Below are 24,381 nucleotides of genomic sequence, written 5' to 3' on the forward strand. Positions count from 1 at the left end.
TTATATTGACTGAACTGAACGACCTGCGAAACAGACTTTTTAAAATTCACCCATACCGCATTTTGCAACCAGCAACATACTCAGAATGGACAATACATTAAAACAACCATGACTTGCAGTTTCAGTGAGATTTTTGAATATTTACACATAAAACAACTTTACTGTTAATATAATGAAAGGTATTTTCTTCTCTTTTTTCTTTAACTGAAGTAGGAAGAACCTAGAAATTTGATCATAGCTTGTAACTCATCAGTCAAACTGACTATAAAATAAAATTTTGTTCTTTTGAGTTGAGCACTTACAATCTACAAAAGTGTTGGCAAGTGTGTGAAAATATGGTTGTGGGTCAGTGTTTTTGTTCTGCAGACAGCCATGCCTGCCAAGTGCAGAATGTCTGGCCATTTTCTGCTACTCAACATTTTTTTAAAGTTATTTTGTTGGTTACTGTATGAGTTGTTTTTGAGTGTTTTACTGATGCAAGCTATACTGCAAGCTCACATTCTTGTGTGGATGTTTCCAAACAAGGCCAATCACAATCTCTGTCCATTTCACTCAAGCTTTGCTTGAAAAGTCCTCAGGTATATTTCATACTACAAGAAATAAGTGCTGGTACAACTTGTGTAACACCTCTACTCAACAAGCTAGCATCTGAATCCATGGAGACTGCAGTTTGTTTACTTATATACGACCAAAGACAATTCCAGCTGGGTAATTCATCAGTTTTCTTCTGTCATAATTCACATACAGAAGAAACACGCTAGCCACTAAGCACAGGCTAGGTGATCCTTTCTCAAAATTGATTTGGGGCAAAGAGAGCTGAGGAGATATCATCGGTACTTAGAGTGATTAGCATAGCTCATTTTAAAACACATTTAGATTTTACTATAATTGAAAATGAATCTCAAAGCTTAGACAGTGAGAGAGAAATTAGTTCATATGAAAAAGCAAAAGTTTTCTTTCAAGTAGTGGAGTCTAACAACTCCAGACCTCTCCTGACCTTAGAAATGGTGTTGGCAGAGGAGAGTCAACTCATGTTAGCTTGTGAGCCAAAAAGCCAGACTCTCTCTGCAGCTAGGGGTCAGTGTAATTCCTGTCACTGGAGCAGCTCTCTCAGCATAAGGTTAAGAGGAGCAGGAGGTGGAGTTAATTCGGAAGGGATACTGAACAGACGTCGACTTCCCGCTGGACTGGAACGAGGGACAGGTGTAGGCCAAATGACATAATTTCAAGGAGTGACCAAAGCCAGCCTGACTCAGAGTGAGGTCAGGGAGGTTGCGACTGTAGGGTTGGATTACCTCTCACTGACACTCCACAGTAACTATTAGGCTGGCTGTTGTCTGATGGTGGAAGTGAAACCAAGACATCAAAAAAGAAAGAACCTGAAAATGCAATGAAATCTAAATCTACATCTCCTTGCCATTCTTCCAGCCAAACCATAGGCTTAATGCCACTATTCTACAATATGTTATGAATTTGGCATGACACATAACTAATTCATATGACATACCATAATTAAATATGTTATGAACTATACTCAACTTGACAGATTTTCAATGAGCAGCACATGCAGTTAAATCTGTACAACTTTCTTGTAATCAGTGCCATCATATTATACTGTCCTGTGTGACACCTCAATGAAACGTTTATTGAGAGAGTGCTTAAATTACAATAATTGAATGCTCCGCAAAAACAAAATGCTCTTCTCCGCAGTGAGGTACAGTACAATGTCAGACGACACAATGGCATCCACATAGTTTTTGGAGCAGAAGTTCCACACCAGGCTAACAATATTCAAAGTGCAGTGGTTCTATGCCAAATCAGCGATGTACTAATTGTAAGGTAGCTATGCAAACCTATGTGAACCATTATACAGATCGCAAATGAAAACAGAAAAAATCCACAAAATAAATATATAAATAACATTATAAAAGATACCATAAAACCTAAAATATTTATGTAGGATAGAAGTTCTGGGAGTTCAAATGAAAGGGGAGCAAGTCTTAAGAAGCGGGTTTTCAGTCTGCATCAGAAGATGGACAGTGATTTTGAAGCCCTGTTTTTTCCACAACTGGGGGCCAGTACAGATATTCATTACAGCCACTGACTGGGATAAACTATTGTGCAGGGAGGGGACAGGCCGCTTTCCGGAGGTTGCAGAATAGAGATATTTCGCTAGCATGTAAAGTTTGAAAACTGACTGGAGCTATGGTGGAACCGTTCCATTCAACCCCTGCCAACTGTAACCAGGTAAATGAGATTGGGATGTGACATAAGCATGTTTCGGAAGGTTGTTGACAATTTAAGCAGCTCCTTATGGACTAACTGGACTGCTGATAAACAGCATTTAAATACTAATGTTCTATAAAAGCTTGCTGCCTTATTTTACGTTGTTGCAAAAAAAATTGAATAACGATCCACAATCACATCATATAACAATGGCAAGTGACTAATTAAGTGCAAAACATCAACTTACGTAATTTTCGAGTTCACACCAATCCTGACATTCCTTGCGAAAACATGCCACAAACATGACACTATATCTAGTCATGTCCAAAGTAGAAAGAGCCCACACATCTCAAAGTTAAAAAGCAGGTGCTGGACAATGATTGTAAGACAAAATAAGAAAAGAATCCATGCATTGCTCTATTTTGCCAAATGTATTTGCTTTGTTTTTGTCTATTACGTCTGATGAACTGCATGGTAGCTTGAAACGTAACATCTGGTAGTGAATTAATTTGGCAAAAGTGAGCATTTTGCAGTGTGCATATTCTTTTCTCATTATATCTAGTCGTGTCTAAAGCTCGCCACAGTAACCAAGCATCTCTTAGAAAACATATAGGCTGGCCAGTCTGCCCAGTTCCATTTGTATTCAAGGTCAAGACTGCAATGCAGCCCAGTAATCCTTGTATTATAAATACAAGGGAGAATTCACAGCCACAGAGAACAGTAATGGTGACTGAGCCACTCAGATACTCACTCAGTCTGCTGGACAATTGGCATTGTTCCAAGTCGCACAAACGAGCTTTGGCCTTCTTCGAACTTTGTCCCCAAAATGTCTCTCACGTTAAAGAACTCCATGAGGTCAAATCCTGAGAAGAAAGCAAGAAAACACCATTTGATAGCATGCATGAGTCATAGACATGGAGTCAATCTACTTTTAAATGCAGTTTCTACTTTTGTCATAGCAGACATGTTTCCCTTTAATTTTGGTGATTGTGAACTCTATAGTGGTTGTCAAGAAAAAACTCTGGTTTAAGGACACATTTTAAGTGAATCTGAGCCTTACACATGCATACAAGTACACTTACAGAATATACTTTCCATTAGGTTGGGTGTCAAGGAAAATAGTGTGATCTATCCATTTAGAGGACTAATCCTGAATAGCTAAAGTTACTAGGAAACCCAACAGGCATGATATAAGGACTTAAACGGTAAGAACAGAACGGTTATGATGAAATTAAAGGACAATGATTTACAGTTTCCCAGTTTTTACTGTAAGTCACAAACATACTGTAAATCACTGACTCAACCTGTCCCTGGAATGGGATATGTCCTATAATACGAGATGTTCGATGCAGTCATCTAATGAGTTAAACAGATGAAGAATCTGACACACTGTTTCCCTTAAATTCACATTAGTTCGATTTTCTCACAGGAATAGTAATTAAATGACGACTTTGTTGGCTTCATTTTTTTTAAAGCCTATGCATTATGTGCCACAGGAAGGCTGACAGATTAACTCCATGTATTCTGGTTAGTCTGTGATTACTGTCCAGCACATTCTGTTAAATGGTAACCACAGACATGGGTGGGGGGTGGGATGGGGGGCAATGCGGGAAGTTTAAACCACCCCCCATGAAATGCTGGAGGTATGCAATAATGTGAAAGTTGATCTCAAAACCCAAATCCAACTACACAAGAAAGATCATTTCAAAGACTTGAAAGTGTTAATTCAGCCCCAAAACCTGGTTGACTAAAAATTCATAAAAATTATGTAAATACTCTTTTAATTACACCTGTTTAAGGAAGACTAGCAGGGACACATACAGCATTAATGATAAAATTAAGCCCTTTATCTTACCCAACCTTTTTTGTCTGGACCACATCTTATAAAGATTAAAGTAACATCGCCGCAAAAATATAGATGAGGGATTATGGCTACTTGCAATTTCTTCACAACTGCAGTACAGATTTTCTTTATGCCTGAGAAGAAATCCTGTGTCCACTGAAAAATGTATGTTGATAGTAAATGCACTACGACAGTTTCTTTTTTTAAACATCCTGCGAATCATTGGATCAATACATCCGTCCTCGACCAAGTGCACATGCTGCAGGAATAACACCTGAGGTGTAGCTGAGGTCAGGCTTGTGGAAGCCAGGCATAAATCAGGACCAGGGGTCTGGCATCAGAGTTTCCAAGGAGACCATTAAGATCACCATATATTTAGTAGCATATTGATCCCAGAACTTCATCAAGGTGTTCCTTGGTGGCCCCTAGTGAGTCAGCATCAATAGCCCTGACTTGACCGCTTGATCAAATCCCCAGAATTCATTCAGATGTGTTGTCAGGATACCTTTTTGCCCTGTGCCTCATACAAGCTGTATGTCCTGGTTTAGGTATGAAGGTGTACAATATAAAAGTAGGTTGTTGAGTTGAAGGAGAAAAGAAGTTGACCTATATTCAAGCAACTGTAGATGCTAATTTGTCTTCAATTTATAGATCAGAATGTAAAACTGCTAACATGCAAAAAACAGTTGAACATACAATACACGGTGGACGCTTAGTCTACCAGTAAAGAATAGACAGAGTTGCCTGTTTGCATTATTTGTCAGCTTTTACTTCCAGTTGATTGATATTGGTCAGCATCACCACATCCTAAACTCACATCAGAAGGTATTTATGGATCCCTAACTGCTGCTTAAAAGCACAACTTTTGATATGGGTACATATCAGTCCCACTAATTACATTCATGTTGGTAATGGTTAGCTCTACAGCCCAAAGCATTACAGCTTATTTCCTGAATAAGCAGTAATATCCGACCCACACAAGTATGTCACCAGGAAACAAGTGGAGCAGTGGTTTTGTGCAGTGATTCAGCTGAGAAGATATTTCATTCTGAGGTTTTGCCGAGCTCACCAACCCCAGTTAAAGGCAGTGCAATGGGGAAACTCCCTTAAACAACAGGCTAGTAACTATGGTGATGCAAGTGGGTAAAGTTATGGACTGCATTCTCTCAGCATTTGTCCTTAACGCTGACCTAAATGTGAATGCTAACGTTCACTATTTTTCATGCTCAGACATATTTTGGCAAAATCACAGCTGCCATTGTGATTGCTGAAGTTGATGATTCCATTGCCCTTCATCATCTGCCTTTCATGTCACTCATTTAAAGGAAACACTCACCAATCTCAGTACTGCTCAGTTGTGACGTATACAACATTCTGTGAAGGATTACTTGTTGAATTTGTTACAGTAGCTCTGTTTATTTTTATATTATTATATTTATGCTGAGCACTCTGCATTTACCAATGTCATATATCAACGTGAAGACACCTTTGACTGACTATCAGGACAATACAGATAAAAGCAACACAAAGGGTAAACTAAGAAAATCATGGAATCAGGAATCAAAGAAAGGAAAGTGAGCATCTAACTTTGCTCTTCATGAAACCGTTGGGTCTGAGGTTAACAGAATGCGGTCTAAAATAGGACTGTGGGTGGAGAAATATTGCTTTCAATCACACTCAGTTTTGGATCATGAATAACACATTAAGCCAAAATATTCCGGAAAGCTTTCTTGGTTATAAATTTGCCTGACATTGTCAGATATAGGACTGCACAAGGGTATCTTGGAGAAGTTGAAAGCATTGATTTACTGACTATTGTATGATTCAATTGTGAATTGCAAAGAAGCAGCACAGGGGAGCAGCACAACCCTGAGATTGATTTAAACAAACCTGCTGTTTTATAATAACCACGGTAACGTGAGAGGGCACTGACATGCAACTCATTTCATCGTGGGCTGGTGGAAATAGCCAAGAAACAGGTGGCAAGGCACGCAGGCAGACAGCACTCCATTAGCAAGGCAGTAAAAAATAACATGAAAAACAAGAGGCCGGTGAGGTATTGCCGATGATTTAGGGTGGAGGAATCAGTTCTCCCCAGTCTCGTTTCAGTCTGAGAGAAATCTGGTGCCTTAAAACTAATTTAATGCATTTCTTTTTCCTCGTTGGCATTATTATCCTGTCTTGATTTTTGTTTTTTGTGTTTGCCACATTTTCTCAAGAAGAATTTTGGACTGGAGGAGTCAAGTCCCAAGTTTCCAAGTCTGAGATTTATGGTTCTAAATTCCCTCTGGATAAGCCACTTTTGTTCAAAGCTTTGAGGCATCTTCAGTGTAAATATGCACTGTTACAATGCACAAAGACATTTTGATTGACTGGTGAGCTCATTCATGTCATATGAAATGATGAAGTAGCAAATAAGCACAAGCCTTAGCAGTGGCACATCAACTAAGCTGCACTATGCGGTACATTTTTAGAGTCTACCCCTCTGTCACAATGCGCAATGCAAGCGTCCTCTCGCTGTTCCATGGCTAGGGATGATCTGAGTGTAAACATATATATAAACCTGTAATTTGGATTGGCGGTGGAAAGCATGTAATCATCCCTAAGAGCTATTTTGAGCTGGTAGCACAAAAACCCCAAGCTCCAATGGCAAACTGTGGGGTGAACGCCATATGTACCGACAGAGAAACAAAACCAAAAGCCCAGTAAATTCTTTTGATCCAGGCAGCTGGTAACATCTGTGCACGCTGCCCTCTTCGGTTGGCTTTAATTAAACACAGTGGTGTTTCACTGTTTTCACTTCCCTCAACACTGAGCATTAGCAATGGTTCACATATCCCATAATGCCTCTCAGTCTCCAGCAGGTTTTAGTTTTAAAAGTTATTGCGGCAGACATTCAGCTGCTGGGAACAGGGTCAAGAGGGAAAGTCATGCTTATGATTTTACAGGATTTGTTTACTCAAAGGATGCATGAATGTACGAGGCAAAAACTTCCTTTGGATTGACCCGAGACCTGTCTGTGGAAATAATTTGCAGACATTGTTTAAGATGGCTCTCTTACTGCCACTCAGTTAAAAATGAAAATGCATAGGAAAATACACTATATTATCAGTAAAGATGGTAAATATGCAAATGTTTTGCCATACTGCCTTCATTGATTAAATGGCAATATATCGTATTTAACAACAATATTCCTTTCACCATTCACATCTGATTCAGTAATAAGGCCACAATAATCTAAATATAATTTATTGTTGACAATTAAAATTGGTATGATGTTCATTAAGTTTGCTACATTTTATGTGACTACATGCACAGCTGTCAGTTGTAAGATGTAAACAAGGAAAACAGACATTTCTCACAAACTAAGCGGACATTTCTTTGTTGCTTTCAGTTTAATGGACAGCCAAGGTAGCAATTCATTTTATTTGTGGGATTCTACAGGCAGGATAGCCACACCCAGACCGTGTAAAATCCACCCATTCTCATGACTTCTTCCTGGTTTGACCACCTTTTACTGTCATCCTCAAATCATCATGTTTCTTCTTGGAAGCTTACTAAGATTCACAAGCTTCACAGTGGCTTAAATTGCCTCTGTTTATGTTTATACTCCTCTGGTTTGATTCTGTTTGCATGTAAACAGATGGTAAAATTTAACAAGGTACAGCAGTGAGAACTACACAGTTATGCAAAATGTATTTTCTATGGCATATTTCTTTGCATTAGTATTTATTTAATAATGACTGTTGTCTTATTTCTGCATTTATTTAGGTTTATTGATTCGCATTTGATTTATTGATATTTTGATTTTGATTGGTTTGTTGATATTTATTTTGAATTTTGGCAGGTCTGGTCCTCAATATGAATTAAAGCATACATTTACAGTTGTGTCAATATTCAATCCCGCTATCAAGACCTGTTCTTCGGTGACAATGCTCCACAGTTTTAGCTTTTATGCTTTATTGAATGATAGATGGGTAAAGGCATAAGCACTTTTGAACTATTTGAGTGATAGATCTGGATTTATTCCTGTTATATTGCAGAGTACAGTAGACATCAACCCACATAATTAGTACTCTACTAGAAGGTGCATTTGAATCCAGTAAAATATAACATCCAGAGTAGTTCTTATTCTGGTGAATACCAATGGCAGGCTATTCCAGTTCCAGCTGGTCTGGAGGCATACTGTGGTCATCTTCTTGGGCGGCTTCATAGTCTGACTGTATAGGCCATCATTGAGGCATCTGGGTTAATTATATTGATATATGCAGATGAATGATAATTACAACTGTATCCAAATAATAGGGACACTAGCCTTTACTGATAGTTCTCCTGTTATAAGAAGACAGCCCCTACCACACCTCCACACCCCGCCGCCAAATGCACACACATTTAGTTTGAATTATGTTGAGATTAACTGTTTTAAAAAGAGGTGCATAGACTTTTAAAAAATACAGTCGTGTATTTTTATATATAGTAACAATTTCATAAGCCCAGTTTGTCCCGTAGGCCCATTTCACCACTGCAAAGTCCTGCAGAACGCAGGCAGGCACACATTCTCCACTGCTTCATGTTATTGAATCCACCAGCCTCTTCATGCGTGGTTGGTGCACACAGACTGCAAGAAGCATAACCAGTCTTGTATAAAAAGAAGGGGAGAAACCCAGTCAGGATCCAACACCATACTGTTGTATCCATACAGCGGAACCCAGTCTCACCAGGATTAACCGCAGGCTGCTTTAATAATCTATGCTCCTTTTTTGGTTTGACAAAATGTTTTTTTGTTGTTGTTTTTTTTTCAAAGCTCCAGTTATTCTCTTTTCTCTCAAACCTACATCCCAAATTAATCATACATTTTCTTTTACTTTCATTGAGTCTTATCTCCCCACAAAAAAGCAAGTGTAAGGCATAAAAATGAATTTGAAAGAATATCAATGCTTTACTACTGTCCAAAAGTTTCTCCTACCTATCTGTCAAGCAATTCAATGGAGACAGAAGAATCAGCGAGGCGAAGGTAAAGGCAGTGTCGCAGCAGTTAAACAGCTTGGTCCACGTCTGTTTTTACTCTTAGACACCAAACGAAGGCTGAGGGGGTGGCTAGACAGGAACTCAGATCCCCAATGGTTCAAAGAAAAGCAGACTATCTATCTGGATAAGTTGTATCCCAGAATAATTTGTATGTGGTCATACCCAGTGCACATTAACAATGTCAGACTAAGTATTCAGAACCAGTGGGGGAAAAACAATAGCTTGCAGTTTTGGGACAGATTCAGTCTTTACCCATTTTCTTCAGTTTTTTTTAAATCTCTGGTAAGTGATACCAGACAATACAGGAACATAATTAATTACTTTGCTTGGAAAAATATTCTTCCAGATGCCAAAATATAGCTTCATTCCAGTAAGGTAATACAAGAAGGTATGTGAACATGCGCTGAATTAATCAAATGGTTTCTGCACATTCCTGGGATTGTTGTCAATTTCACAGTCAGGTTTTGAAATACAAAACTTTAATTCAAACTATGGACATGCAGCAGAAACATTTGAATATGGGGCGGGGGGGGGTGGGGGGGGGGGGGGTGAGCAACTCACCTGGGACTTCTTCCAGACCTGAGCTTGTGCTGTCGGGCTTAAACCGATCAGGCTGCACCTTCATGTTTGGACAGAGCACATCTGGGAAGACAACAGAAATAGACACTGGTTGGCATTGGGTTTGAATGAATTTGCAGGCACACCATAATCTCTCAACAGACCCCCCATCCCCCTTGCAAGGACTCACAGTGTAACATGCTGGGTGCACCACATTATGCTTTGATAAAATCTCTACTTAATCTCCATTATTGTCATTGTCATTCAGAAGATATGTATAAATTCATTCAGAATTCATTATGAAAATATGTATAAATCCTTTGACTGTGTTGGGCAACCAACTGTGGCTGTATTTATGCCTGGTATTCAATAAGAACGTGGGTGTATGTGTGCTTGCACCAATGGAACCTATATATACTGTAGGCTTACGGAAATAATTAATTCAATTATAAAATGGTTAGGTTTTGGACACAAAGATACGATACATCAATAAAAGTCTACTATTCCTCCACTTTTTATTGTTTAGCATGCAATTTACTGATTCCATGTAAATTTGATACACTTTCATTTTAGGTGAACTATAATGTTTTTTCATCATTATTATTTGAATATTATTGAGCCACATATACAGTGGAAGGTTGTCATTTTCCTATAACAGATCAGTGATGTTTACAGGGACAATTCCAACATTTCCGATTTAGCGGGTTTGTACTATGATGGTGGAGTTTCTTTCCTTCCTACAGGCTTAGCTGCATCACGGCAGTAGACAGGGGAGCGTATCTGTTCCCAGGGTCCAATGTTTCCAAGTTCTATTGCACCTGACGAAACGTTGTGAACAATTTTTCATAATTTCTTGGAAAATATTATTATTATTGAGGACTTCTGCGCATAGCTAAGCCATTTGTTTTCTGATAGACCTAGCTGACATAGTTTTCTGGAGTAAGACAGAAAATCATTGATTTACTGTCTCTGTCTCTATCTACTGAACACAGATAAGATTTCATATCGAGCTGGGGAACATAGGACCCTGGGAACATAGGACCCTTTGTCATGTTCCCATTATGTGCCATATAAATCTGGGGAACATAGGACCTTGGGAACATAGGAATGACCTCGTAGACAGTCACTTTCAGACAAGAGAAATATTGATAGCTCTAGGATGGCGACAGACGCAGGTCCAGGTTGGTGCGGTGACATGTTTAAATGCGTCCGCATGTATCAAAGGCCAGTGCCAACCGGTGAGCTAGGGGCATGCTAAGTGGTGACAACCAGAATAGCAACACCAGCCAGATTAGTTTACATTGGCAGACCAACTCACAGGGTTATATTTCCAGGGGCTTCCAGTATGGAGACAGATGAATGCCACAGCCAGGTGGGAGCGAATAATGTGTCCCAGACCAGCCTTACTGTAGTCGACTGTGTCCATCGCATTGTATAGATGGGCTACTTGCACTTATGCAATGGTGTACTTCCAGTTTGAGGATTTACTGTGTCATGCAAAGCTCCATTGACATTAATCATTTATTGTAATTACAAAAATGGGCACAGTGATTATTCACTTCAATTATGTAATTTGTGTAAATCTATACAGATCGCACAGCAAACAAAAACATGTCTTAACCCTCATATTACCTTTAGGGTCAATTCAACCCCATTCAGTGTTTGACATATCCCAAAAACTAGTTAACCTTATTTTGATAAGCATAACTTTTCCTAATGTGGTGGGATTAAATAGTACGCATGGAATACGCATAATATGCTATGTTTTCAAAAATCCTTTACAGATTTTGTACACAAAGGTGTTGTGAACAGTCATTTAGGCCCCAGGCTCTGTAGCAGCATACAAAATAAGAAAATGTACGACCTTTTTATCTTTTATCTGTTTTTTGTAGGTAGATTTTAGTGGCACTTTCCCATACAGGTTTAAAACAAGGTTTCTTACCTTGTTTTAAATGCTCTGAAATGAGTCTCTTAAAGATGTTTAATATTTAGAGATAAAAGGCTAGTCATTTGGGGACATTAAAATATGACATTAACTTACAAAATGACAAAGTGACAATATTTTTCTATTGCAATAATTGTTTTAGTTTGGCCCGAAACATAAAAGCGTCATAAAATTTGTGACCGTAATTCATTGAATTTAACAGTGTGAGTGCAGCTATTTTGTAGCAATTTTACAGAACTTTGCAGAATGGTTCTAAAAACACTTTGCCTTCACCACCTCTGGATAAGGTAATGTAAGTAGGCGTAAGTGATCAGATCAATCAGTCTGTCAGGGAAACATGCCATTACTGTAGCTGGCTTGTTTCTACATTTTAAAAAAGCTCAAATATAACAAGCAACAATTATATTACATCATTATGCTAACGAGTTAAACACCTAGCGTGCTTAGCTTGCTGGATAGCCAGCTTGAAGCAAGCATTATTGTATAAAAGTGCAACCGGTTAGAAAGCTAAGTGGCTAGCCTGGTAGCCAGTTTAGTACCCTGCAACAAGAAGTATGGTCATTAACTTTAGGTATCTTGCTTAGCATGTTAAATAGCAAACTTTCAACAAATACTATTATGCTATACAGCGTTAGCTAAATGGACAGTTACCTTGCTTATCAAACTATCTGATCAGTCATTCCAGCACTGGTAGTCCACATGCATAAACGCCAGCTGCAATCCTGGCCAACAGGAACCCTCCCTTCCCTTGGGTGATGCCACACACCACTGTGCATCATTCCGTGGGGCTGCACTTGGCACTGTGGTGGTCCAGATTTTGTGCCAGACCATAGCTCCCAATTTTATATATACAATCAATCATAATCCCAATGTTTGTGAGTCAATGGATGTTACAAGTACAGACAGTACCATGAATGTACAAAATGTTTTTACTGATTAAAGAATGATTACTTAATAAGATGATTGAATCCATACTTAGTCCAGTGATCCATTTCACTGGCCTTCCATAAAATTAATTCTGTTTACTGCGAGTGCCAGCAATGTTTGCTGCCATAAAAACTATTAACTATTACGTTATATTAGTAAATCATACCATACTTGCAATTTTCTACTACATTTATTCTTCCGGGAAAATACTCCCATATGTATAGTATACATTAGATTAAAACTGTTCAGTCATACAGAATAAAACATTTTGAAGTTGCCTTGTAACCGAATGTTGACACAGCATACTTGTTCAAAGTTCTGAACTTATCTTTTAGAAAGTTACAGATATTATCTTTCCCAATCAATGTGTATAATAATAAGCACTGATGAATAAGCACTGCTGTAAAAACTACACTCCAAATGACCCCTTTATCAAGATCTCAAAACACATCAATCAGCATCATTTAAATATCAGATTTTATTCTTCTTCTTCTTCTTCTTCTTTTCGGTATTTGTATCATGATTTTAATGAATGGATATCAAAATATCCAGAACACTATCTAATTGTGACACTCACTGGTAAGAATATCCCAATGTTCCACTTGGCAACAGATGGTTTAACATAGATGTTCTAAGAATAACCCCCTAAAGTTCCCATTATTATCATTCAAGTGCGATGTAGTGTCACAGTTGCTGCACATACAGCCTGCACTGCCAATGAAAATGGGTCATTGTTATATTTTTAAACAAATTTAATGAACGTAGAATGACCCACTCGCAGCAGTCTTTTCCTTAATGTTCCTTTGGATCTGTCTACAAAATATTGTCTGAAGAGGAATCGTGCTTATGGGATAAGGGCACCCTTCTCACCACCTCAAAAGTTCTTTCATCATTCTCTTGGGGTACGCCCTGACCATGTGGACACACCCCTAGCATGAAGGTGGATCGGTAAGGTGCATCGGCAAAGAGGTTCTCTCATTCCTGAATGTATTCGCTGAAGGGAGGGAGGGAAAAAAATGAGGGGCACACACCCAAAATTGTGCTGGCAGCTTGCATCTCTGACAATCATGTACAATCAGAGCCTGCAATTATCTTTAATCACCACTATAAAAAGGACTTTGTTCAGCTGGAAAGATTGTTACTTCTCAACAATTTATTTTTACCCTGAGTGAGGTGCCCTGAGTGTACAGCCATTGCTCATCTTTTACAAAATTTGTATCCGTAAACATTTGCGCCAGAAAAAAAATTAGATTAACCACTGCTTAGGGCAACTGACATGAAACGGCTTGTAGCTTAGGAAAGTTCAACAACAAGCAGCAATTTTCTACAGTTTGCGCAGTTTGCTGAAGGTGTGTTTTGCATTTTCTTGTTTGGTTTAGTTTTCTCCACTTGTTTTGCACGATAAGAGAATGGCTCCTTCTTCTCACAGACAGGGGAGCCTTTGCTGGTCGCAGAGGCAGGACGTCACGCCCCACAAAAACTCCAAAGCGAGGGCAGCTCTCTTTCTCAGATAGCACACAAACCCCATATGAGTACTCTGTAAGTCGAGCTGAAACGTAATGCCTTCGGGCTAGTAAGCGACGGAACACAGTCCTTGTGTCTGTGGCCCAAAAAGCTGTAATTTAAAGATCGACCGACAAGTTAAAATGGAAGTGGTGAAGGGCGGGGCTCCTGAAGCTAGTGACCCAACCACAGCCCCACCCCTTAGGGTTTTCCCCCATGCACAGGGACAGACTGACTCTCTGCTACGTGTTCCTTCACGTTTACAGCCAGGATGTGGAGAGACATAAACTGGATATTGGTTTTGTAACACATATGTGAAATGCACCATTAATTCTTCTGACTGAGATTTTATTTAATTGTTTTTCATTTCTTTATTTATTTTTTGCTTTTTAAATTTATTATTTGTTATTATAATTTTTTTTTTGTGGCAAGAAACTAGACATGCAATAACTCTTCCTTATAACTGTTGCTTTTGGAAGCCACAGCTCCAATTAGTCCTGGGGTTTGCTTACAGCAAGAAGTGTTGAACATAATGCAGAAAGAAAATCGCTACAAATTACTAGGCAATGGGAGATGACAGTGCATCAGTTAGAACATGGCCATCTATGTAAAAGCATGTTAAATAAAACAACAGCATTATTTACTGTATATGAAAAAAATGTTGGCACAAAAAAGCTTCCATTTTCCAAGTTGATATTAAAAGTTTGAAGAACATTCACTTTGATTGACCTAAAGTGTTCAGTTCCAACTGCAGAATCTTTCTATTTGTCATTCTATGGTATTACATCAGGTCCTTTGGATTGTCTGCTGGCAACGGGAAACACAGTAATATAAAACAGGCTAATGGAAAACATCCCCTGTGTTTCATGAGCATGTAGAGGCACTAATCAGAAACAGATTGGAGAATGACTGCTTCTAAAGTTAAGATAAACATACTGGGATTAAGACACCCAAGCGTATAATGGGTAATGGGGCGGCCCTGTCAAATTTAGAAACGTGTCTCATTTGATTAGAGGCCACAGAGTCCGCGGTTATGGGTGTACTGAGAAGTCCAAAATAAATGATATTGCAAGAGGGTGCGTGGCGAACAAGCTGGCACAGAGCCGTAATGGATGCGATATATTAGATGTGTCATTCCGCTCAAAGACAAGGCGACTGCCTGCACGCGTTTCGTAGGGTGCGGGTGTTACGGCAGTGTGCTCCCTGCCAAAATGACGGAGGACGCGGCCGCAGCACGACGAGCCTGCATTATTAATGGCGCTCGAGATTGAAGGAGAAAAGAAAAACAGTGGGATAAAAAGCTGTTTAAAATAGAAAATGGTTTTTAGCATTAACTTGTCTCGTTTTGTATTTCTTCCCGAGGTGACAATAAAAGTAAAATGCAGCAAATTATGGCTGACATTTTCATAAGGTGTTGAGAAGAGTAAGCCCTGCATTATATTAAAATATGGAATATTGCGAAGTGACATGAGTTAAACTCAACTATTCTTAAATTCCCAAATGACACAATTATAATTGATGCCATGAGATAACTGTGATTTTTCATGAATAAACTGTCATCCCCTCTACAGAAAACTCACTTTTTCTAGCTGAGGACCATACATTAATGATATGCAGGCAAAAGGGTTTGTGGTCTTTCGCCACTTTCACAAAAGTATTTTTTAAAAGCAGATTACAAGGCAAAAAACAAACACTGTACGTGAAAGCTAAACATTACAGTAGTACCAGTTGAAACATTAGAACTGTAATTTTCAGAACAAAAATAACTTAGCCATTCAAGCAACTTGTTTGCTTGCCTCTGATATTCTTCGATGTCTATGCGTAGCGTTCTGCCATCCAAAAGAATATGGCATGAACGAAGACTGGATGTGTGTGGCTGTGCTGACAGGAGGTAAGAGGAGAAATGCACTGTTCAATAAGTTCCTCTCAGGGTGTAGCTGGACTCTTTGTCTTGACCAGCTCTGACCATATTTTACTCTGTTTTCTCACCTCAAACGCAGCATTATGAATTTTCTGAGTTCTTGAAGCTAATAGAATGAAATACACAAATACATAAATAAATAGTCACTTAACTGAATTCATTAAACTCGTCAATTAAATATAGACCAACACAGTCTAGTTTCCCTCAAAGTGACAAGGGGAGGCAACTGGAGCCATTTAAGCCAGTAGTTTCCCTCACAGTGACAACAGGAGGTAACTGGAGCCATTTAGGGCAGGCAATTACTGTGGACTCCCTCATCTCACCAGTGAAAGTAAATTCATCATTTTGCAATTGGGATGACCTGGGCTGGCATCCGCATGTGAAAAAGAAGGATAAGGTGAACAGTTTAAAATGAAAACAGCCTTGCCGCTGTGCCCAAGTTTTCAGTATCACTCCACACAGACACACGATTTAAATAAAGTTTCTTATTACAATACAAGTTACAAAAAGGAGTAGATCGGACAGTGGAAGAAATGTGTGTGGAGGCCACAAAGCCAGTGTTAGGTTGAAGTCCTTGTATTAAAGGTTCGTGGTGTTGCGGCATGCTTTGAGTTGTCTTATTTACTGTTTTGCCTCAGTGTTCCCGGCATCTTTGCTTTCCCTGCCGGCTAACTTTAGCCGAGAATGTAAACCGAGTGTCTCCGTCATCCTCCAAGCACACGCCCTTCTCCTCGCCCTGACGCTGGGTCTAGGGTCAAATGAAACCCTGGTATTTATGACATTTATTTTGGGATTTTGGACACGGATGTTGTAGCATCAGATTATCTCTGTTATGATTGCTAAATTTAATCTGTGCCATTATTCAGGCATTATTTCTATTGGAGGACTGTCAGGGCCCTGGAGAGTGTGGAGGCTGGAATAACTTTGGTCTGCCAATGTTCTACACCTCTGCACTAGACTCCTTAGAGCAGCAGACCACAAAAATGCTCTGGTCAGAAGTGGTCATTTGCAATTCACCATGGATCTGCTCTTCCAGCCCTCCATATGTATCCTTTCTCGCCAGGGGCCTTTTATATATATTTTTTTTTGTTTTTTAAATCCGATCCTAATGAGGCTGTTTATACATAACCTATATCATTGTTATGTTGCCCCAATAGACTCTTTGTTGTTTTGGCATAGCTTTTTTTTTTTACGAAGCAGTACACTTGGATGTCACCTCAGATGACCTCGCCGGCATTCCAATTAAGCTGAAATTCCAAGTTCCAGTGAAACAGCTGAAATTGGTCACAGTAAAACTATGGTCTGAAAAAATAAAATAAGAAAAAAGAGAGACATCTACCTTGTCAATTTATCTTTTTAATCTGTGTCCTGTTGCACTGAGCATCCATTAACACAATATCCCATGCCTAGCTTTTAGTTGTATCATACTTAAAATATAATGGTATTTGGTATTTGACAGCCTTAAGTAACTGAATGGCAGCCAAGTTTGTAGAGAGGTCAGCTGACATGGAATAGTGTCTGCAAGGGTAACATTATCTGCTGTTCACAATTTATTTTTGCAATGTTTCATTACTATGTAATTACAGAAAGGAGGTGCTGTGTTACTGCAGGGAAATAAGGCAAGGCTGTATACATTAACAGCAAGTTTACTTTTTCCTTCATTCCTTTTTTGTCTTGTCATTATATAAAAAGTTATGGATTTATTTACATTTTTGCGGGTAAAGTAGGGGCTGTGAATAATAATAATAATTACTATTAGGTCCTTAAAATAATATGAAATGGTAGAGGATATATTTTGTTTTGAATAATAAATAGATAGACCTATAACTGCAATCAGCGAAGTCCTTAATGTTGAAAGTGTGGACACCTGGTCTTTTGATGTACTGTAAACACTCTTTGGAAAATGAAGAGTTCAAAGAAAAAGCTAATGGTAATGAGCCAAACCTGCATTGTGTTCAAATCTATTTCAGAACAAAATTATGGAACTGAAATACATGCTTCCCGCAACCTTCAAGAGATTGGCTAGAACAAAAAGCAGCATATACAGGGGTACTCCAAGACTAGGGCAAAGAACTCCTACTGCTCAGTATGTGCTTGAGATTGGCATATTAATAACACAACATAAACCACGTTCCTCAGAATCTGTTCCACGTTTATGTGTGCTGTAAGTAACACACATTAGTGGTGCTATTATTACAGAGACGCATTGCGGAAAATATATTCAATTGTACCTGTCACAATAAACCATTTTATAATATAACTGTGCATATTCCATTGAGATATGTGCATACTCTTCGCAACCTGTCTGCAGACAGGACCATATCAGTAATATTTTTATATGTAAATCGTACATACTAAAAAGGTTTTTGTATTTCCTTCCCTAAGGTACCTCTTCCACTAAATACATTTTGGGGAAAATCCTGGGATTTTGAAGCAGATCTAGCCCTGGGTCTCACACGCCTATACAGGTATGCACATTCAGACACACTCACACATACAGTATGTACTGTATGTGCTACGTTGTTGTATAGCTAAGAATGAGAAATCAGGAGCCCAGAGAGTGGGCACATCAGGGAGAAAGCGATCACTCACTCTCACAAAGCCTCCTCCTCAGCTTCCCCCGTATCTTGTCAATGGCGTTGAAGTCCGACACGTGGAAGACGTGGGCGTTCTTGGGCTCGGCGGCGATCTCCTCCAGCTCCACCTTGAGCGCCTCCCCGATGCCCACAGCGAACATTCTAATCCCGGCCCGGTGGGCCTCCCTGGACGGCTCCAGGACAAAATCCTGGCTCCTGCCGTCCGTCAGCAAGATGGCCACCCTTTGGATGCCTCGGGCCTTCGGTCGGGCCCCGGCCAGCTCGGTGTAGATGTTTCTGGTGGTGTAGCTGATGGCGTCGCCGGTCATGGTGTTGCCGCCCAGGTAGCGGATGTTCCTGGCCGCCCTCTTGACGTCCTCCAGTGTCCTGTGCCTCCCGAGGTTGAACTCGATGGTGGGCCTGTCGCTGTAGCGGACCACGGCCACGCGCGTCTTTTCGGGCCCAACGTCGAAGGACTCCACCAGGTTGGCTACCCACTGTCTGATCTTCTCAAAGTTATCCTTACCCACGCTGGAAGAGGTGTCCAAAATGAACACCAGGTCATAATGGACATTTTTACAGCCTGAATGAAAAAATATACATATATTAGAGGTGAGCCTACTGTGTAAATGTGTCCACCATAATTTCACATTTCCAAGAATCTTTTCAATTTGCAGAACAACTTTTCCTTCAATTTCTTTGTCTGCATTCCCCAATTCGGAATGCTTTTCAGCATGTATCTTTTCAATCTGAGCTTTGCAATTATTGTGCAGAAATTTCTACCACAGGAACAGGTTTCAGTGTACCATTATGGTGAGGAAACTCAGCTTGCAATTCCAAGATCATAGGTTTGGTTCCCAGGTAGAACACTGCTGTTATACCCTTGAGCAAGGTACTCAGCTTTAATTACTTCAATAAGTACCCAGCAGTATAAATGGATTTAATGTGAAAAGAATATATCCTGTGCAGGTCCTTCTGGATAAGGATAACGTATGCTAAATGTATAACATTTTAAAATGAAAACGCTGCAAAGATGTGGACTTCTTGAAAAATATAACAATAAAGAAATTACACAACAACGTTCTCTAAGGAATATATTGTTATAACTGCTCATATATTTTGATATGTTGCAATGTCTGATATCTGTTGTATTCTGCAAAGATAGTGCGCAATCTTCTTTTGATTTTGTCCTCTGTTGATCTACCCAAAAGCCTCATGGGTATCTCTACTCAGTGGTTATAACTTCTTACAGCCATACCTGCTCTCTGTGCATCCGCTCTTTCGCCAGATAGTGTGAGTGCGAGTATGATCAGGATCTGAGAAATCCTAAATCCAATTCGCAAAACCATCTCTGCCCCGATTGAAGTGCTTCCTGGCAGAGGAGGGAGTGACCATCAAGGTTTTTTCCTGTGAAAACAGCAGCTGATTTTCAAAATCAAAGCCCAGAATGGACAAGCAGACCCCCTTTAATCAGGTTTTCACAAGACAGCATATTCAAAACCAAGACTTCCTGTAAGAAATAGCATCAAAAAAAAAAAAAAAAAACTATAGTCAGTTTTTAAAAACTTTGTCTTTAGTTATCTTCGCAAGGGCCAATGTTATATTCAGAATAGGGCAGAAATGCAATTCTGCAATCCATCTATTATCCACTTCCTTCACATGGGAAAATGTTCAGAATGATATCAACTCTCAGAGAGTACATTTCTCATGGAGTACTCTCATGGATTTGACCCCTATTTGAACTCTCTCAGAGTTGAATCAAGGCTGAACGTTTTACAGTGCAGATGTCAGCAGTAATAATGCTTCCTCACTCGCTTGTCCATAAGCCTTCATTACAGTGCATCTTTCTGGGAGGCGAGACAAGAAGCGCCCAGTGGGTGCTCTTTAAACCCGCTGCCCTGAAATCTGACACAGTGGGACGTTGGGTCAATGGTCTAAAAGTGTTTTATGTGTCATAGTTTTAGGGAAAGCTTGAAATGCCTGTCTTTAGGGCAGCGTGATTCCTCCCAGGCCCTGGAGGTCCACAGCATCCATGGGCGTTTCCTCCAGTGGGCACTTACTGCAGTCACCTGTGTGTACTCACAGCCCCGATTGAACCAATTCAGCTCCCATCACCAGATCAGAGAGTACTGGCAGTTCACAGTCTGCTGGATAGGAACATCCTTGTAATGGTCAATCCAGGGCAAGAGCTGAGCGGTCAGATGACCCCTTGCAGTAACACTGCTGTGAACGCAACAGGATACATTCTTTAGTATTAGAATGTATCACTCCCTGCTGTGATTTCTCATGGAAAGTTTATCTCTGCAGAAGAAACTATGAAAAATGTCTTAATGTCTACACTGTCATCACGAGGTTGTGGGAATTGTTTGAGAAAGGGCAGAAGTTTAAGTGCCTTTGTGAGATGTTGGCGATGTGGCGTCTGCTCTGGGCTTCTTCATTCAACCAAACCAACCGTCAATTTACAAACTGTCGCTCAGTAATATGTGTACATATTGTTTTCACACTGTATACATTTAATGATTTGTACTTCTTAAATGTTCAGCCTTTGTTTAATTTTAAAGAGGAAGCGACCATAAAGCTGCATATGGTGACTGAGAGGGAGAGGATAAAATTTCCCAGAATGCTGTTCACCCTGTTGCTGAAGGCAGTGGCTTGTTAAACTGCCATGGACCACTTTATCAAGATCACAGCAGTGTAATCCTTATAATCGCTCTCATGGATCTATACAGAATGCAGTTGAAAGGATTGTCACTTTAATAGAAGGATTAAATAAAAAGCTTTGCTTGAATGATAATCGAAAAACAAATGAGTGGAAATGCTTAATGTTCTGTTATGATGTATTGAGGGTGAGCTAATGAGGCGAAGCACAACTGCTTATTGAAAATTATAATTCCTGAGCTGCACCCGAGCTAAAATGTCAGCCTAATCAGCTTGTTATCTTATTGTAAATTAATTAATATTTTCAAAACTTATGTACGTGACTGCGGCACCTTCTTCCTGCCTTGTCTCCTCTCATGTCGAGAGTCTGCAGCCAAGCCCTAATCCTTTATTGTTACTTTCTCTTTTTCCAAAATCTGAATTTAGATATGGGTCAGAGCGCACCCAAATCAGTTACTCAGAGATTGGCCAGGAAGTACCTGAAATGCCTCAAGCTGTTCATTGCCTCTGCCCGTGGGGGCGGAGCAACAGTGGCAGGTGGAGGATAGCCATAGCATAGCATAGATTTTCTGCTTTGCTTTTTTATGGGCGGGGCTTCCTAAAAGGGCTTTATCTAATGCGCACCATTCCTTGCTGCATTAGAATGGAATCTGTGCAGAGCATACAGTGGGAGGGTGCTGAATTTATATAGCTGAGCCTTTAATTCTTGAGAAATATTCATTTCAGCACTTTCTAACTTGGGTAGAACAAGACGGAAGGTGGAATTTTCAGTGAATATGGACAGGTAGTAATTTTTCTGTTTGTTTTGGAATTTCTGTAAACATTTGTTTCCAATTTACATTTATGATAGCCATCTGGAAAATATCCAGGCAATCTGTCGGTGAAGGCCTAAAACCTAAATTGAACCTTGTTGCACAGACCCATAATCACAGAAACCAAATATATTCTTGAATTTTACTCTTGAGATTGAATGGTGCATTAAACACAATTAAAACTATTACAAAGCAGCATTTATAAATGAAATCAAGTGGGTTTTCATGCAAATATACCAACCGGGAGAGAAGTACAGACCCTAGCTCCCAAACCCCTTCCCTGTACTGAGTGAAAATAAGACATTATTCTTCTCATCACCAGGGTGAGCTTCAAAACAGCATCAGTTCTCCTCGTATCTGGTTAATGATATCTGGAGCCTAGGGTTAACAATACAGCAGTGGGTCATAATGGTCCATATTAATTCAGTACCATTTTTGTCACTTACTGTAAGATGGCTACTTAAGAGCTTGATTTTGACCTGTCCTACTCTGATACCTAGTAATGGTGCTTAAACATTCAAAATGGTCTTAATTGTTCCCTCTTCATGTGTGTAACTGTGTTAACATGACATTTTATTCATTTTAAGTGAAAAAAAATTGCCTAATTAAAAAACAAAAAACGAAATCATAGATAACTATTTGCAGACTGTCATAAACTTTCATCTTTGTCACCGTAGTCAACAGATATTATTGGGAGCATCTCACCGTGCAATGTGCTTTACAGTATGTGCTACATTATTATGACACCATTGTCCCAATGTTATTAGACCAGACAGCTCATTGCATGACAACGTGTTCAAATGCAAGCAAGATTATTCTAGCCTTAGCCAACCTGTGTGGCAATGGAGGGGTTGGCCGTCACAATACAAATCAGGCCCTGTACCACATCTCAGTTTCAGTGGAAATCCAAATCCCCTGGAACTAATGCTCATACTAGAGACAAAAACATGCAATTTAGTCAGGAACCACTTCCTTAGCCCTGGTCCCTGGACTCTGTTCACAGAAGCAACCAGGTGGCTTTCCAAGCTCTTGTTGGATGTGGGATCGCACCTTAATGTCTCTTCCAGAGCCACAGCACTCCATCATTCCTCCAAATGTAAAGAGCAGGCCTTTTTCCGAAAAGCTTCAGCAATGAACATCACAGGAAGAAAACACAGAGCACCAGACCGATCCTCTAAACAGTGTCTGTTCAGCACTGTTCCGTTTCACAAAGTACCAGTTGACAAACGCCAAGAAAATCAGTGCTGGAGTTTAATTTAAAACAACAACGGCAACAACAACAGCAATGACAACAAGAACGACATAAACTACAACTAAACAAAAAGTACGGCCATTTCATCAACAGATCAAGAACCCCGCACATGTGCAGGGATGCCATTCTTACCTGGCTTCTTAATCATGCACTCCTACAGGACTTCTCTGTGTCTGGTTTCCTTTGACTCCAGCTGCCTGTATGTATAGTGCTCTTATTGCCAGACCCAAGAGGACCACAGCATCCTGCATCAAAACATACTCTCCGCCAATGCCCTCTCAAGAAAAGAAAAATGAAATAATTATCATTAATCCAGGGCAACAATCCAGTGCGCAGTGTGGATAAAAACTGAGGTGAGGTACTGCTACAACCTTTGGGTAGCTGGTTAGAGTGGGAGGAACTACAGAGAAAGTGTAGGGTTTCACTCGGTTGCTCACGGACGGAAAAAAAAGAAGGAGGCTGACGGCTCCATCCAATTATAGACCAACTTTCTGGGTATTTTTGTCCTTTTTACTGCGCCCATCCAGAGTGTTGCCCTCAAAGTCAGGCTTCCTGCCGCTAGCCCACACCGCTGCTTTCAGAGCCTTGCTGGAGCTTCCTGCCCTCGGGCTGCTCCAGTGGCCAGGCTCACCAGCTCGCGTGCTGTCAGTCAGCTCAACCTGTCCACTGCTGTCTCTCATTTTGTTTCTTTTTTCCCAGGTCAGATTTCATTTATTAGTATTTTTAATGCATTCCTAAGCATGCTCTATACAGTAAGTGTTTCACATGTCTGATTGTCCACCTGGAGAATGATGTATCAGGTTCATACTGTTGTCATACTGCTACTGCTCAACTCGGCTAATTTAGCATGTGTTATAGGAAAGGTTAATTGTGCTTTCTTGGATTGAACAGTAATATTTATTTCATCTCTTGTGGCAGCGGTGGCAGTTTGGCCTTGTTCTTTTGGGCTGCTGATTCTCCCAGTTTGACTTTTGACTCAAAGGTGAAGGATTTCCTATGGAATGTTTTTGAAAGAGTTGTTCTCAGACTCCTTTCTGTGCTTGCCTTTGGTGTGCAGGATTTGCTTTCCTCTGCAAAGTGGTTTTGCAGACCTCATCACACCCCCTACTGGCCCAGGAGAGCACCTACAACT

General features: G+C 40.0%; 1 protein-coding gene across 2 annotated transcripts in view; it reads right to left on the reverse strand.

Annotated features, from left to right (window-relative positions):
- col22a1 (collagen, type XXII, alpha 1) overlaps positions 1 to 23,659 on the reverse strand; it is a 74,362-nt gene extending 50,703 nt beyond the window's left edge. Inside the window, exons 1-5 of one of the 2 annotated variants that reach the window (XM_064348230.1) lie at positions 23,382 to 23,659; positions 19,786 to 19,934; positions 18,544 to 19,110; positions 9,659 to 9,739; positions 2,978 to 3,089 (exon numbers count right to left, since the gene is read on the reverse strand). In XM_064348230.1, coding sequence (XP_064204300.1) covers positions 2,978 to 3,089; positions 9,659 to 9,739; positions 18,544 to 19,110; positions 19,786 to 19,876 — 851 coding nt within the window. In that variant the 5' untranslated portion in view covers positions 19,877 to 19,934; positions 23,382 to 23,659. The remainder of the gene's footprint in view (positions 1 to 2,977; positions 3,090 to 9,658; positions 9,740 to 18,543; positions 19,111 to 19,785; positions 19,935 to 23,381) is intronic. The other variant, XM_064348231.1, reaches the window with a different exon arrangement.
- Positions 23,660 to 24,381: the final 722 nt, after the last annotated feature.

This window comes from Anguilla rostrata, chromosome 8 (genome assembly GCF_018555375.3).
Source record: "Anguilla rostrata isolate EN2019 chromosome 8, ASM1855537v3, whole genome shotgun sequence".
Taxonomy (NCBI): domain Eukaryota; kingdom Metazoa; phylum Chordata; class Actinopteri; order Anguilliformes; family Anguillidae; genus Anguilla; species Anguilla rostrata.